The 17,503-nt window shown below is 45.1% G+C and overlaps 1 protein-coding gene across 11 annotated transcripts in view; it reads left to right on the top strand.

Annotated features, from left to right (window-relative positions):
* TMCC1 (transmembrane and coiled-coil domain family 1) overlaps positions 1–17,503 on the top strand; it is a 156,562-nt gene that overhangs the window by 123,637 nt on the left and 15,422 nt on the right. For 8 of the 11 annotated variants that reach the window (XM_027523475.1, XM_027523476.1, XM_027523482.1 and 5 more), the window contains 2 exons: positions 8,178–9,112; positions 17,043–17,060. In XM_027523475.1, coding sequence (XP_027379276.1) covers positions 8,178–9,112; positions 17,043–17,060 — 953 coding nt within the window. The remainder of the gene's footprint in view (positions 1–8,177; positions 9,113–17,042; positions 17,061–17,503) is intronic. The other 3 variants (XM_027523480.1, XM_027523486.1, XM_027523485.1) reach the window with 1 other exon arrangement.

The following is a 17,503-nucleotide window of genomic DNA, read 5'->3' as shown; positions in this document are numbered from 1 at the left end:
TTTCCCGACTTAGCACTCAGCATCATGAAGGAAGAGACTTTATTTTGTTTGTCAGTATATGCCCAAGCGCCTAGCAGAATGCCTGGCTGAGACTTGAAGAAAGGACAGTAGGCAGTACTGCAAGAGTAAAGATCCCGTGGTGACGTTGACTGAAAAAATGCACAACATCAGAGTTGTGACTTGAGTTTTATTTGGGAACATAATGAGGACTATAGCATGGGAGACAGTCTCTCAGATAGCTGTGAGGAATTGCTGCAAAGGGAGGGGTGGTGTTAGTGTATGTGCGATTTTGGTAACGGGATTCACGCATACGTTTTTACAGACAGTGCTGCTAGTCTAGAGCAGGTTACTGCTGGTCACGAGAAGCAAGTGTCTGCACTAATGATTTTAGTGCTTTTCGAGATCTGAAAAGATGCAGGAAATTGGGGTCATAAAATCTTTTCCTGAAAAGTATCTTTAACTATCTGAAGGCCAGTTCTGCCAGTTTTTCCCAGAGCACAGAGTCCCTCATTCTTGATTTCTGGTCTGAAACACTTTCAGGACGTGTTGAAGATCAGCGATCACAGTGGCCAGTGACCTCATCTTTGTAGAGACAGACGGCGAGCAATAACTTTTTATCCACCGTGAGAGAAGAAAGGATGTGCAGCAGCGCCTGAAAAAAGCCAGAGTGTCTGGAGTGGGAGGAGCACGCTATGAGATGAAGCTAGAGAGAGATCCAGGGCCCACTCATGTAGAACTTTGTCGACCGAGTTCAGGTTCTTGTTCTTAATACTTCAAGAGTGTGGGAAGCTACTAAAATAATGTAAGGATTGGGTGGTTTAGGACTTCCTTTTTTTAATATTAAAATCTTCAGTTTAATTGAGGGCCTACATGAATACAGGTAGATCAGTCAGTGTGAGTGATTCAGCAGAGAGAGGACAAGATTTTGTCCTAAGAGTTTGATGGTAGAAATAAGTAGAGATGGGTGGCGAGTATTATACTTTGATGGAAATTTGGAAAAGAATGGATAGGACTGGGTATTGGAGTGGATACAGGTAGAAGGCAGGTGATGTCAAGGATGATTCCTGGGCTTTGGCATGGTTTGGTTTTGGCTTTTGTGACCTGATGGATGGGGCTTTGCGGCTGGCTCAGTGGTAAAGAACCCACCTGCCAATGCAGGAGACACAGGAGCTGTGGGCTTGATCCCTGGGTCGGGAAGATCCCCTGGGGAAGATGGCAACCCACTCCAGTATTCTTGCCTGGGAAATCACATGAACAGAGGAGGCCGGTGGGCCACAGTTCATGGGGTTGCAGAGTCAGCTGCAGCTAAGTGATTGAGCGTGCACTGAAATCCATACTAGTCACATCTTTATGCTGTTTTTTTCATAGTAGAATTAAAATTTTTTTAATTTTTTATTGACAGTATTTTTAATTGATGTGTTTAATTTAGTTCTTTTTTTAAGTTACTGCTGTCCCATTATTACTCTGAAGTATCAGCTAGATTATATCCATTATGTTCTATTTGAGAACGTTGATTTATATATCATCGATTGTAAGGACTTTAGCTTTTACTCTGACCAATGTGTGGAGCTACCAGAAAGTTAAACATATTGTGATCTGACTTAGGTTTTTAAGGACTGCTGAAATATTTTTGACTGTAAAAATATTATTGCTGTAATAGTGTAGGAGATGATTGCAGTCATGCAGGGAAGAACTGATAGTGTCGTAGACCAGAGTGGCAGCAGCTGAGGTACAATGAGAAGCAGGCAGATTCTGCAAGAGCCTGAAACATTTTGCTGCGGCAACATACTACGCATGTTGGTAACAGCGCAGGCTCCGGAGCCAGGCTACCTGAGTTCAAACAGTGGTTTGGCCACTTCTTTACTTTGTGTTCGTGGACAACTTAAACTCTTTATGCTTTATGATTGCATGGATCAGTAAAGTAGCCATTACCGAGATGGTAAAGATTGCAGGGGGCACAGGTTAGGAAGATGTCAGGAACTCAGTTTTGTATGTTAGTAAATTTGAAGTGATTGTTAGACATCCAAGTAGAGATAGCAGGTGGGTAGTTGGGTATATGAGTCTAGAGTTAAGGAAAGCATGGGCTACAGTATACATTTGGGAACTGTTAGCAAATGCATTATATCTAAGACCATTTAAAGAGAAAGAAGAGTAATCAAGCCATAAAATGGAGTTGAGGGTGTACAGTTTATACAGCGCCTCCTTAGAGCTTTTTACTCCACATGTAAGCCTAACAATAGCCAGTCCAGAGAGAACCAGATTATCACAAACCACATGGAGCTTTGCAGATTCTTTCATTGCTTTTTAGACTTTTGTTTTATCAGACTTCCTTGAAATAAATAGGATTAAGCTAAGGCTTAGAAATCTTTTGTCTTAATTAGACTGTGTCCTAAGAGTATTTGTGGGAAATTAACTTGTAAAGGGGAACTCACTGGTGGCAGTTTTATAGATTTGCTTATCCACACGTGGGTTTTACTGATACATGCATTCTTAAATCTTCAGCAGTGAAAGCATTTTTCTGTGTCACTTTTTCTTTTGCTCGTTAGCACCTGCTCAAAAACTAGAAAGTCACTTTAGTATTAGCAGATCTGTGTGCTTCAGACTAGTCATTCTTCATTCTGAGGATTTATGAGAAAGATTTTTGAAAAACCCATACCCCAAGTCACTATTTCTTTTTCACAAAAGTTAAAACCTTAAAATTAGAAGGAAACAGGGATCATCTGTTCCAACTGTCAGTGCATCCTCATGTGACAGTTCTAACACTCAGGCGTGAAGTCTCTGCTTGAACATTTCCAGTGGCATACGCGACCTGATACCTGAAACCCCTTGGTTAAGTTGAACAGTGAATCTGTGCTTACAGAAACAGCTCCTAACCATAAAAAAGCAGCATATAATTTTATACTTACACCGTCAGTGCTGTGGTTGTAGGTTGCCTGTGATCTCTTTCTATTCTGTTCTTTCTTTCTCTTCCTCCCTCCCTCCCCCACTATCCCGGGCTCACACGAACCCATCAAATCCACGAATCAGGCCTGAAGTACAGCTGGCAGTGCTCATCCTCAGAGCTGTGTTTCATACAAGCAGGAAAACAGTTCTCCTGTGACGGAGCCTTCTGAGCAGCAGCCCTGGATCCCATAATGGAGTCTTTGCAGTGGGCTGGAGCAGGGTGGGCCAGAGAGGACCTTAATCATCTCAATGCATATTCAACTCAGGCAGTAGCTTTTCCTCAGCAGCCTTGGAGAAATGTGTATCATCTGTTGGAAGGTGTTTTTCTTAAAAAAATTCTGACCTTTGTTCCATTCATAGTCACATAGGCTCAGTCACTGCATGGTGTATGAGCTCTAAAAGGATCCTTTGAAGGACACGCTAGCAAGCATTTATATTGAACCCCTACTGGATATTTTCTTTTCCAAGGCATTGCGATACCTTCTCAGGGCACAAAGATGAGTGATGACCCCACCCCACAGGAACCGTCAATAGAAGCAGCCCACTCAAACAATCGTATCAGCATAATGTGATCGGCACAGTGATGCAGGCGCATAGATGTGTGGGAATAGAAAGGAAGAGCCGTGACTCCAGGGACTCCCCTGGTGGCTCCAACCGTAAAGAATCTGTCTGCAACGCAGGAGACCCGAGTTCAATCCCTGGGTGGGAAGATCCCCTAGGGGAAGAAATGGCAACCCACTCGAGTATTCTTGCCTGGAGAATCCCCATGGACAGAGGAGCCTGACGGGCTACAGTCCACGGGGTTGCAAAGAGTCGGACACCACTGAGTGACTGCACACATGAATCCAGCTGGGAGCAGGAGGCCGTCAGGACAGATTCCCGGAAGGAGGTTATGCCTGGACTGGGTTCCCTTCAGCCAGGAAAGGAAAGGAGATTGTGTCCTTGAAGGCAGAAGACTGGACGTGTGAAGCTGTGCGCCCTGGCCGGAGAGCTGCATTCCAGTTGCACCCTTAGCATACATAGATTCAAATGGAGTTTCCATTACTCCCAAGTGACCCATGGTACAGTTTTGGGTTTTTTTTTTTGGTCACAATTCTGCTGAGGCACATGGTGGGATCAGTAGCTCCAAAGCTAGTGAGCAGACCCCACCAGAGTTCACGTTTCAGTGAATTGTCACATACGCAGTGACACCCACGACATGATTTTAAACCTTTGTTCTTCATGAAGATAGACCTGAGAAGTGCTGGTGGTAGAAAAGAGAGTGGAGTCTTAAGTGGTTCTCAACAGAAAAGGGCTGTTTGAGACAAACTAGACTTGGAGTGCCAAGTTCACAGGTGATCAGGATTATTGTCATGAGTATTACTTGTGTATCAGTGCTTTTTCAAGCTGTTTTTGAGCTGATTTTGTGTGCGTTAGTACTATCCCTATTGTACAGTTGACGAAACGAACACAGAAGTTGAGCAACTTGCCCAGTGTCACATGGCTAGTAAGTAGCAAAGCCAGTTTTGAACCCGAGCAGTTTATGCCAGAACCCGTGCTTCCCTGCTATAGGAACTGTAGCCAGACTTAATAGTCTTATTTTTCTGGTCTGTGCCTTTTTCCGTTTGAGAAAACCTTCTCCTATTTTCCACTACTGCCTTCTAAAAAGGTTTAAAACATTCTTTTTATATTGGCAATTTAGTTTTGTCTGGAGTGAAGTAGGAATGAAATTTTACATTGTTAGATGTGGAGAGCTTCGTACGCTAGCAAAGACTTCTGGGAAAGCAAATTTTGCAGCTGGTACATTTACAACTCATGGCTGAGTCAGCCCTTCCAGTGCTAAGTATTCAGGCCACCAAAGACTTGGTTCACAGCACCGTCGATACCAAGGGAGCATTCTCACCCTGTCCTGTAACTGCAGTTCAATGTATCTTTCTCTTTCTCCCTTTTTCTTTCTGCCCCCTCCCCTCTTCTCCCGATTTCTCTTGCTCTTCTTCATTTTTAAGAATAGTGCCTGCCAAAATTGGGAGGAGTTACTGGGTAACCCAGGGATTCATGGTCTCAAGTCTAAACTACCCATGTGCTGAAACTGAGGGTTAGTCTTCTTTCTCGATGCTGAGGACAGGGGATTCTGTCAGCAGTGTTCTCGCAGGCATATTGCTTATGCTAAGTGGGAATCAGGCACGGGAAGGACGCAGTGGGGCTCCAGACAGCCCAGATAGAGAAGTCAGAGTAGAGAGAATCTGGATTATCTCTTCAGTTGCTGTGCAGGGAAGTAACATCACATCTAAACTGTGATCATTTGTAAATGATTATATTGAACCTTTATATGTGTGTGAAGTCATTCAGTCGTGTCCGACTCTTTGCGACCCCGTGGACTGTAGCCCGCCAGGCTCCTCTGTCCATGGGATTCACCAGGCAAGAATACTGGAGTGGGTTGCCATTTCAAATTGCAACCCACCTCTATATAGGTTTTTGCAGTTTTAGTGATGGAATCAAACCTTGATTCTGAGAGCAAGGTCCTATTCTGTTGCACAGGGAACGATATTCAGTATTCTGTGATAAACCATAATGGAAGACAAGGTATATATGTGTGTATAACTGAGTCACTTTGCTCTACAGCAGAAATGAACACATCATTGTAAAATAGATATATTTCAATAAATAAATAATAAATACATTTAAAACACCTCGATTCTAGTCCCAACAGTATCTTTTGGGCAGTATGATCCATGTGTGTCCTCCCAGAGTAACAGTGACCCTTGATTTCCATGTCGACACTTCCTCAGACAACAGGATGCGTAGAAGTTGATATTCAGATTGATAAGAAAGAGCCTAAGAAAACTAGACCATGCGTAAGCTTGTGGTCCTCAGTCTAGAGGTGTTTCTTGTTTGCCTTCCTGTTACACTGGTAGATGGAGAGCTGTCAAGCATAAGCACACAGTCAGGATCATGTAATTATATGCACGGTAGTTATGGGATCTGAAATCCCATTCAGAGAGAAAATCACGCTGTGGGAGCTCTGTGCAGCCTGAGAGAGTGACCCTGAGGCCCTGAGCAGAGTGGGTTTCCAGGAGCTTCTCTTGCAACTCTGGGCAGCTCAGTTAGCTGGAACTCTGGCTCATCTTCACCTCTGCTGCCTTCCCCCTGGCCCTTCCATGCTGATGAGCAGGCACCTAGAGATGAGCAGGGTAGATGGAAAAGGGACCCGACACGGTTATCGTCCTGCTTCCTGACTCTTGTGCATATCCGTTTCATTAGTGGAGCATAATGTCATTTTTGTTACTTGTTTCAGTTAGAGATTATCTTTTGCTTTTATTTCAGCATACAGTAGTTCACTTCTGTTCATCTGGAAGGAAAATAATACTGTTTGCTATTCACATCAGTGGTAGTATACTGAACCCAGTTGCGAACTGCATGCATCTTAGAGATCAACATGGTCCCTGCTCAGACAGCAGACTGAGGAGGTACAGCCAAGATGGGAAAGGGAGAATGCGTCTCTAGACTGACAAGTTAATGGTCAGCATTTCATGAATATTTCAGATTTGGTGTATTATTGTTATTACAGAATTATTGATTTGGCCTTTCAGAATATGAGAGTAACCTCTATATAGTTCTTGCTACCATCTTGTTTACTGGTAAATAAGATTAGGGATGGGAAACAAGGAAAAGAATGTGCCCTTCTTTCTCCAGGGTGGTGAACTTGTACATTGTCACTCCTAGTGGGAATTTTTTTACCCCACAATGGTTATTTCATTATTTCTTACTGTTACTACTCAATAGAGAGCAGTGTCTAAAGCCTTTCTGCATGGTTGTCATTGTTCAGTTGTGTCCGACTCTTTGTGACTCCATGGACCTCAGCACACAGGCCTTCTTGTCCTTCACTATCTCCTGGAGCTTGCTCAAACTCGGGTCCATTGAGTCAGTGACGCCATCCAACCATCTCATCCTCTTTTTGCATGGGCCCTGCCCTAATTCATCACCACAAGCCACATCCAGGCACACCTTTTGGAAGGGCTTTTTTTTCCTGAGTTAGAGAAACTCAACCTTCCCTTAGCTTTGGCCTGATGGTTTTGAAGTATGATAGTTGAAGTTTTCAAATCTGAACAATTTGTCTTCTTCTTTGGCTCCCTTGAATGGGTGCACACACACACAGGAAGATAGTCATTATGTGTGTTTTGGAGTCCCTTGCCTAATCAAAATCTTTGAGTAGACAGAACACATAAAATTTGAACTTCACAAGGCCTGAACTTAGTCCCTGACTTGTTTAATTACTTACTTCTTCTGTCTCTCTCCCAGACAGTTCGTGTTACCTTGCCCAAGCTTATCACAGCTACTTGTGATCTGGGCTTTTAACTTTCAAGCCCTTACCACGTTCATGCTTGCTACTTTTAGCAGGACCTTCCCATTCTCCCCTTCACATGCCACCAACTTCCAATTTAGTGTCCCTGTTGGAACAGACAGAATGATTCCGTACCCCTTGATGTGGTTTGATTAAAAAGACACGTGATAACAATTGGATTTTTATATGTAGCCACTTAAGTTACCTTTCTCACCAACATTTTCAGATGACTGTAATCTGAAAGCAAGAATTGGAATACAGTGGCGTCTGAATACGGAGACAATTTTCATATGATTAAATTGAAATGCAGATGTACTATGTTGTACATAGATAAACTTCTAAACACAAGTATGTGTGCTGAGTGTGAATTAATTCATACTTTAAACTCATTAGGAGAGCTTTATTATGTAAAGCAGTACTGTAAGAAATCCTCTAGCAGAAGACCTTTTGCACAGATTCCAGCCTCTGCAAATCTTTTCTCATGTATCTGTTTTGCTTAAAGCAAAGTGTGTTTGTTTGGGGACAGTATCCAAGAGGGTGAGGGGGCTGGTACAGGACAGGAGGAACTGGGTCAGCACTCTGTGCTGAGTGGGCGTCCCCAGTGGCTCAGCGGTACAGAATCCACCTGCCAATGCAGGAGATGTGAGTTCGATCCCTGGGTGGGAAAGATCCCCTGGAGGAGGAAATGGCAACCCACTCCAGTATTCTTGCCTGGAGAATCCCATGGACAGAGGAGCCTGGTGGGCTCTAGTCATGGGATCGCAAAGAGTCAGATAGGACTGAGTGATTTAAACAATTAGAACAATGCTCTGTGCTGAGTAGGTGAACTTTTTCAATACGTTGGGGCCCATCAATGGTGGAGAGCGAGTCCTCCTGGGCTCCTTCTAACCTCCCCCTCTTGCTTTCACACCAGATCGAGCGGTTGGAAGTGAGCAGCCTCGCCCAGACCTCCAGTGCGGTGGCCTCCAGCACAGATGGCAGCCTGCACACAGACTCGGTGGATGGAACCCCAGACCCTCAGCGCACAAAGGCTGCTATTGCCCACCTGCAGCAGAAGATCCTGAAGCTCACGGAACAAATCAAGATTGCACAGACGGCCCGGGACGACAACGTGGCTGAGTACCTGAAGCTGGCCAACAGCGCAGACAAGCAGCAGGCCGCCCGCATCAAGCAGGTCTTTGAGAAGAAGAACCAGAAGTCCGCCCAGACCATCCAGCAGCTGCAGAAGAAGCTCGAGCACTACCACAGGAAGCTCCGGGAGGTGGAGCAGAATGGGATCCCCCGGCAGCCAAAGGACGTCTTCAGGGACATGCACCAGGGGCTGAAGGATGTGGGCGCCAAGGTGACCGGCTTCAGCGAAGGCGTGGTGGACAGTGTCAAGGGGGGGCTGTCCAGCTTCTCCCAGGCAACCCACTCGGCCGCCGGGGCCGTGGTCTCCAAGCCCAGAGAGATCGCATCTCTGATTCGTAATAAGTTTGGCAGCGCCGACAACATCCCCAACCTGAAGGACTCTTTAGAGGAAGGGCAGGTGGACGAAGCAGGGAAGGCCTTGGGGGCCATTTCCACCTTTCAGTCCAGCCCCAAGTATGGGAGTGAGGAGGACTGTTCCAGCGCCACCTCGGGCTCAGTGGGCGCCAACAGCACCGCCGGCGGCCTCGCCGTAGGAGCGTCCAGCTCCAGAACCAACACCCTGGACATGCAGAGCTCAGGGTTCGATGCACTGCTGCACGAGGTCCAGGAGATCCGGGAAACCCAGGCCCGACTCGAGGAATCTTTTGAGACCCTCAAGGAACATTATCAGAGGGACTATTCGCTAATAATGCAGGCCTTACAGGAGGAGCGATATAGGTAAGTGATACGGGATTCAAGTCCTAGATGTATGACAATGTCTGTGTTAACACACTCCTTTCTCAGTTCGCCCCGCCCTCTTCCTCTCATCCCGTGCCCACAAGTCTGTTCTCGGTGTCTGCGGAGACGCAGCTTTAAAAGGCCTGTGTCGAGTCTTTCTCTGGAGTTTCCACAGCACTTTAGATATGTTGTCTGATGTTGGCATGAGTTCTTCTCAGAGAGAGCAAAAAAGAGGCCAGAAGAGTTAAATGACTCCTTATCTCACACCAGTCACTGTAGCCCTCCCGTCTTCAACTTCCAACTGGAGCCAAGGCTTTCCACCTACTTACTTATAATCCCAGCACCACAAACCATTGCAGCCCATAGCTCTACTACATGAAACTGAAAAGATCTATAATCCTCTGAACTCTGTAGAAATCAAAGATAGAGCTCAGCCAAATGTAGTGAACCTTGTAGATATTTGACTTTAAACACACGTATCTGGGCAATTGATACACAAAGATTTCGACTGGAAATAAATCTAGATAAGCCTGTCTGTTACTTTCATGAATTGCCAGCTCTTTAAATGAGAGTGGACTTAAACATGAAATGGTTCTACGGTAGTTAGAAAATTCTCCAAGGACTGAGTGCTTGGAGTCATAATCTGTGCTAAAGGTAGGAGCCGGTCTCGTTTTTGTGTTTCACAGCACACACTGTATTCATATTAGACCACGCTTAACCGTTCTCCACATCTTTGCCTCTTGTTCCCATCACATGCAACTGGTGGTGTCAGCCAGAGCCAGGCCACCTCTCTGAGACAGATGGAAGGGCCAGTATTACAGGAGCCGCACGTCCTGCTGACAGCCACAGGTTAGGCCCTGAAAGGCCCACGTCTGGTCCTGTCCCACTTCGCATCTAGAGTCTCGGTACTTTTACTGTAGTGTCAAGGATTGAACAGTTTCTTAAGTTTCCTTTACCTCTTGGGGAAAAAAAAATAATGAAAATGAATTTTTTTTTTCAAGTTTGCTTTTATGAGGTAATTTCAGGGCCTGAGATTAATTGTTCTCGTGTATCAGTTAGTTCCGAGAGGAGTTACAGCAGCACGCTCTTTTCAGGTGGTAAAATGTCACTCAGCCCTACCTCTTATCTCCACTCTTCTGTCCTTCAATTCTGACTTAAGACTTGAAGGGAGAAGAAGAGAGAAGTGTGGGAGAGAGAAATGAAGTTCTAAAAGCAAGTGGATGACTGTTCTTATGTCATTGTTTTATATATTCTTTAATATACTTAGATGAAGAGGGAAATGGCAACCTACCCCAGTATTCCTGCCTGGAAAATGACAGAGGAACCTGGCAGGCTACATACAGTTCACGAGGTTGCAGGGAGTCTGACACAACTGAGCACACACACAGAGTGTGCTTAGAAAACAGTGTCTAAAGCAGCGAGCAATCTGACACATATTCAGGTTCTAAAAACACCTAACTCCCAGGTTCAAATTCTAGTCCTGCTACTTTCTAATCTTGAAAACTGGACAAGATTCTTAACCTCTCTAAGTCTTGATTTCCTCGCCTCTAGCATAGAAATAATAATAGTCCTTCACAGGATGATTGTGCCATTTGAATGAAATCATTTATGCACAGCACGTAGCTCAGTGCCTGGCCCCAGAGTGCTTGATTGATGTTAGGTAGCAGCTGCTACTGCTGCTATTAAAATACATTGCCCTGAACATGGAGACCTGGGCGTTCCATGGTCAGTTGCTCAGAAAAACAACTGCCTGCTTTGACCTCTTTATTTTGAAAGGACAGCAAAACATTCCAGTTTTTAAATTCTTCCAGAGCTTAAAATTCATATAGAGTTTGTTAAGCCTTCAAGTCCGGTGTAGGCCAGTGTGAGAAAATCGGGGAGTTGAAAAACAAGTCTCCCAAGGCCACCTCTGTGTCCATTTAAAATAATTCACAGACAGGACAGAACCTTTAGGTCCTCATTAGTGCCTCATTAAAAGAATCCCATCCAAGCCACTTGTGACGTGAGGAGAAGTGCACTCCTTTCATTGCATTTTGGATTCTGGTAAGTGAATGCCTAGTTTTCTGGAATGAAGAGAGAATAAAAGGAACTTATGAATTTTCAAAAACCGAAGGGGCAGGAGGAAGACATATCTGTCACATCACTTGAGCTTGAGAGTGGTCTTTCCTTTAAATGGAATCTTTTTTTTTCCCCAAGAAAAGCAGTGGAAAAGTCAACAACCGTTTTACTCAATTATTTCATTCCACCAGTATTTCCATGTATAGAGCAATAAGGGAATTCTCCTCTCTTCCACATGTCTTTACACGGTAAATATATTTATCTAATTTTGTTGGTCTTTGGACTGTTTCACATAAATGAGATTTCTGCCACGGATCGTAGTGTATTCTTTAAGGCACTACAACTTTTCACATTTTAAGCATTTTTGCAGCACTTCTCTCCCTTCTTTTAGCAGAGCAGTCCGTTGAACCTGACGTGAGTGGAAATAGCTGACAGCAGTAGTGTTCTGGCCTAGAAGGATCCTCCCAGCCCCGTGCAGGTGGAAGCGTGCATGCTTCTGCAGTAAGTGGTCCTGGGCAGCTGGTCCTCTGTCCTTCCCACACCTCCTCCACACTCTGAGCGAGCTGCCTGCAGCAGCCTCTCTCTGCGGATTTCTGTGTCTGCTCTGTTCCAGGCCTGGAAGGGCTTGGACTCATGAGACTCTTCTGTGACCAGGAAACCCATTAATGTGTCTATGGCTGCTCTAGATGGGTTTCTGCTTATTTTCGCTGCTTTAGTTTATTTTACTAACATCTGAGTTGACAGGAGGGAGGCCAGGCACAGTGTTAGAGGAAGAGGAGGATGCTGCCTCTGGCAGCCTTCAGTAAACTCCTAGGCTGCCCACTGTGCTAGATGTTTCCTGCATATTTGCTGACCCTCATGGTGGACCTGTAGGCACACTGCACCCGATTTTGTGGCTCAGTCTCTCAGTCGTGTCCGACTCTGCGACTGCGCTGACTGTAGCCCACCAGGCTCCTCTGTCCACGGGATTTTCCAGGCAAGAATACTGGAGCGGGTTGCCATTTCCTTCTCCAAAGGATCTTCCCGACCCAGGGATCAAACCCACACCTTTTGTATTGGCAGGTGGATTTTTTACAACTGAGCCACCTGGGAAACCCTAAACCCAAGTTTACAGATGAGGAAATTGAAATTCAGTGAGGTTTTAAGTTTTGCCAAAGATTACTCTAAATGGTAAAGCCAGGAATCACACCCAGTTTAATGTGACTCCAAAGCCTGGGGTCTCTTCATCCCAGGACAAGTGTTTTCCCAAAGTCAACCCTGAAATCTGTCTGACTGACAGACTAACCTAGAGTCTAGCTCTAAGAAGCATTGACTTTAATAGCAAGAGCTTTAGGGCCTTTTTGAGGACCCAGTGTCTATTTCTGTAAAAGTTCTCTCTGTTTTTAACAGATTCTATAAAATTCTGTGAATGCTCAAGCTTGTACAACACTTGAGGTGAATAATAAGGGACCCCTACTTAAGCAAACCTCTACTACCGCATCCTGATTTCCCCCTTTCAGAGTCCTTTCTCAGTACCATCAGTCAGTTCATTGGTGAGTGCTTCCCGTTGGTCTCTACGCCAGTGAGTTGCACCAGGGAAAAGAGTTTTGCCCAAGACCATCTTCTTTGGAATCATCAGAATTACTCAGGAACCTCTCTTCACCCACACGATTGTACCACGAGTGAAGAGTGTGTCTTCAGCGCCCACACGCACTTAGCCCAGGCAGTCAGTGTCGCAGAGCTTGGATCTGGACTCCGCCTCAACCTTGGGCCCCTAACTAGGTGTTTAGTCTTTGCGCTTTGCTTTGGACTCTCAGGTATGAGTGGGATCGTATATCTGAGAAGGCAGGAGACAAGATATATAGCTGTGTTTGTTTTTTTAAGTGATGGAATCTGTGCTGACATCAGATTCTCTTCGTGCATCTAATCTCTTCATCCCATTAGAGTATTATTACAGATTGGTTCGTGGCAACTGGGTTCACTTTCGTACTTCAGAGATAGAGGGGGCCCTTAGATATCTAGTGTAATCTCATTCCAGAGATGAGTCCCCTGAGACCCAGAAAGATAAAGTGACTTCTGCCAGGTCACACAGTAAAATGGTTTAACATATATTTAATTGGCTGCTAAAAGCTGGAGGTTTATAGTCCTGTTCCCAAATTGAGTGTACCTTGCTGAGCTACTGTAGGAAGAAGTTCCGCTATGGCAAAGTACTTTGAAACCAGGAGAGAACTAGGAAAACAGTCCCATCAGTAGTCTTACAGGTTCATTTTGTTGTTTTTCCCATAGGGAATCTGACCTGGAATTTTGCTCAGCTACTGCCTGCATGAAGCAGTGTCGTATCAGGCAGGCAAAAAACCCTCCTGGTGTTGATGAGCAGTAATGCCATTTGAAAGCTTCTATTTTAAGGGGATTGCTGTTCTTTGGAAATTGGCTTCTGAGACTGTTTGTATTAAGCCCAGGGATATTTTAAATTGCACTGAGTCATAAGAGCAAAAATACAGAAGGAGCCCGTCCCCATGAGCAGCTGTCACACGCTGCAGAGCAGTCAGTAGTGAGGCCCACCCAGTTAGGCACCGGCCACTGGAGTTCTAACTAGAGAAGCTGTTGTTAAGTGTGAATTTATTTTACTATTGCTTGGCATAAGACAGAGATATGGTCAGATACAGCTGTGGTAGCCCTGTATTCCTTGGGTTAAACCCATCTCAGTCAATCTGGGAGTCTGCAGAGGGTATGCAGACCAGGTTTGGCCGTAAGCTTGAAATAGAAACTGAAAATATTGGCTCAAAGTGGTTCTTCATTTATAAGAGGGAAAAAAGCCCAATTGAGAGGTGCACCTAGGAGACAGACGCTTCATTCATAGGGTGAGATCTTCTACCTGAGAGACTCTCACGCAGATGAGCTCCTCCCAAGTTAGCCCTGGAGAGGTGCTGAGGTGGGAGGGGGGAAGGGTGGACAGACGGAGTGCGAGCAAATACAGCGACCACTTTGTTCGCTAAGAGAGGTTAGGCAGGCCTGAATTTGCTCACCAGTTCTGACGCTGGTGAGTGCTGTGAGCTGGTGTGGCTCACCTATGCTCAGTTTCCTCCATGAAAACGAGGTAATGGTGTCTATGGTGCAGGGTTGTGGAGATTACTAAATGAGGCAGTGTCTGTGGGGGCAGCCAGGATGGTGTGAGCAGTGCCAGGATATCAGAAAGCTGTCGTCGCTGTCTCCCCCAGTAGCCTTTATTTATTCCCTCTGTGCTTGAGGCATCTGCTGCTTTTCGTCTTTTAAGATAACGCACTGCCTCTCTTGAAAGCTGGGGGGACTGGTTGTTGTTGATTGGGGACTGAAACTGCTTTTTCCTTTTCAACTGAAGGCTAGTGGAGTCTTTCCTAGCCTCTTTTTGGGCCTCGACATAAATAAGGGAACAAAAGGTAAGGAGGGGAAATCAATTTTCTTTCCCCCAGTTCAGCCAGGGGCGCATTCAGGCTCCCACTGCACCTCCTGTCTCCAGCCCCTGCCATGTCTGCCCATTCAGATCCAGCACTGGCAGAAACCGCCTCGGGTCTCTAGGATGCGCTGGGGAGATAATGCACTCATCTGCTGCCGTGGTTGCCTGTTGGTGTCAGTCGGCCCGGGGACCTAGTCCTTCCTGTTCCTCTCAATACCTGTTCCACAAGATTCTTCAGCCATCCTGTCCCAGTGACCTGTTGCCCAATCAGGGAAGCCCCACAGGCTCTCAGAGATGGCTCCAGGCTCCTGAGCCACACCCGAAGAGTGGTGGTGCATTCCCAACTGTGCGCTCACCCAGCTTTCTCATTTGTCAGGAATGTGGCCCCCAAGAGCCCTGGCTTGTCTTTGGTCTAGGAAGGTGACTACTGTGTTGATTAATCCAATGGATGAATTGGACCAGTTTCCAGGACCAGTTGGGAATTTTCACTTTCCAAGACCAGTATTCATTTATGCATTGTAAACGTGCAGCAAATCTAGATGTATTTTCGGCTGTACCCCAATACAAAATGTTTTTGGTGTTAAATAAAAATTTGGGGAAAAAAATTTTTTTTAATATTTTATTTCATTTATTGGACAACACAGCCTGTGGGATCTTAGTTCCCCAACCAGGAATCGAACCCATGCTCTCTCCACCGAGAGTTCGGAGTCTTAACCACTGGACCACCAGGGAAGTCCAAAATTTGAAAAAAAATTTTAAAATAAAAAAATAAATAAGCTTCGGGGGGAAAAAAAGTAGATTGCCTAAGGGTGAAGCACCCCACTGGTGAACTTAACCCAGATGGATTCTTGTGGTCAGACTAGACTGGACTCAGATCCTGTTAAAAGCCTGGAATAAATTGCTCTAAATTCCTTTGGAAAAAAAAATCTAGGTGTATTTTAATACTTTGTAGATAGAGCAGTTGAATCTTGGTGGAGAAGAATTTCACGTCCCCAAATACAATATAACCTACTTTTTTCAAAAAAAGATCTTAACAGTGTTCAGGCCTTCTGTTTACTAGATAGGTAAGCTCAAATCGTATTTAGCTGTCAACATTCCACTTGAGTTGTAATGATTTAGGAAGGACCTTTAAGTTAAAAGTCTCAAAATGAGATTATTCATCTTATGCTACTTTGTGCTCCACGTTAAGTCACATGAGAAGCGTGTGCAGTCAAGGTCACATACTAGTAAGGTCAGGAACACCCACCCTTCCTGTCCAGAGAGTTCAAGTAGTGTCATATGAGGGGGTGCAAGTCCCCTACAGGGAGCTCTTGATTTTAAAAAATCACACGTGAAAGGCTGATTCACGGTTTAGTTTCCCTTTTTTCACCCTCTGCTGGTTTGGCTTTAATATTTAAGGAGAGAATTTAAGGAGAGAATGGCGGTGTTCTTTTTATGAATTCCCTAGGTATCTGGCTTCTCCGTTTTAGAATTCAGACTGGAAGTAAACACTGAAAAATAAAGGGAGCGAAAGAGTTTATAATATTCAAAATGGGAGGAGTTGGAAAGTTTGTGAGAATATTTTCTTCCTTCCTTTCGTCGTTTAGATTTTTCTTTTGACTAACAGTATGGGTCAGGGTGGAAGTTACAAAAAAGACAACAATAAAACAAATCTAAACAGCAAGAAGCATGAAGCAACCGATTCACATCCTCCTACACCTCACTAGCAGGGGAGAGTTGTGGCATTTTTTTTTCTCAGCCTCCCCTTTCTAAGTTACATTTCAAAGCGCCTCCCAGAGAGGAAGGAGGTGAGGATTACCGAGGAGTGTCTCCATGAGTCTCCGAGGCAGACATGTCACATAAAAAGGCCTAGTGGGCCAGGTAGCTATTGTTCTCCTTATCTTTGCTGGTGTTTTTGATGTTTCGGTGCTGACAGTGATTAATTGGTTAGACTGAACCCTAAACTCCTCCACCCAACACGCTCCACCACCCGACATAATACCACAGCATTTTTTACTGGGCTCTTTGGGCTAGTCTGTTTGCAGACTGTAATTTCACATGTGGTTTATGTAAGCCTCTCAGGCTGGAAGCACTGAAAAAAAATGTTTGGAAGTGGCTAAGCCTGGTTAGGTTTGTGCTTTTCAATTTGCAGGTTGTGAAAAGAGCTGAGGGACGAACTTCCCTGACCCAGGTGGGAAAATTAGGGAAAATGTTTTAGTAATGACAGGCCAGTCGAGTTCTTTCAGGGTACTGAGACAACCCGGAGGACGGCATTGCACGGTACCAGGGGCATCTTGCCAACCTCTTTGTTCGTCACATTTGACAAAAGCCTCAAAGTGTGTGGCTTTCTCCGTCTCCTCCCTGATGTTCCCTGCAGATTGGAGGTGCTTTACTACTATGGTAACCCAAACACAACTGTTTGTGTGAGTGTGATAGGATTTCCACTACACAATAACAGCTGCAACTTTTCTGTTCTTGCAGAAAGTCATCATTCTCCAGGTAATTCTTATGACTTGAAGAGGGCAAACGCTTAGTGGATGAATTAACAGGGCCGTTTCAGCTGGACCTTTGTGGGTTTTGCTTCACCCCTGAGTCCTGCAGCTTTGTGTCACCTCAGCAAGGCTCCTAACCTGTCTGTGTCTCGTCTTTTGGGAAACGGAGCTCTTCTGCTTATGCCAGTGCTACTTGGCTAGTTAGCTGCCTGCTAATAAAGCGCTGTCTTTGGGGGCACCAGTTACATTTTCCCATTCAGGAAGGCTCAGCCTGAGGGGATGTTGCTGTTAATTCCTATGTAACTGTGAGTAAATTGTTCAGCTTCTGAAAGCTTTCGTTTTCTGCAAGGGCATGGTAACCCAGGGTAAGGATTAACACTTTCTACTCAACTCTTTCTGGAGGTTTGCAAAGACCTAATACAATTTATTCGAGAGACTTTGCCTCACACG

The sequence above is a fragment of the Bos indicus x Bos taurus genome, chromosome 22 (genome assembly GCF_003369695.1).
Source record: "Bos indicus x Bos taurus breed Angus x Brahman F1 hybrid chromosome 22, Bos_hybrid_MaternalHap_v2.0, whole genome shotgun sequence".
NCBI lineage: Eukaryota > Metazoa > Chordata > Mammalia > Artiodactyla > Bovidae > Bos > Bos indicus x Bos taurus.
The sequence above is the reverse complement of the archived record's forward strand: the minus strand, read 5'-3'. Positions and strand labels throughout refer to the sequence as shown.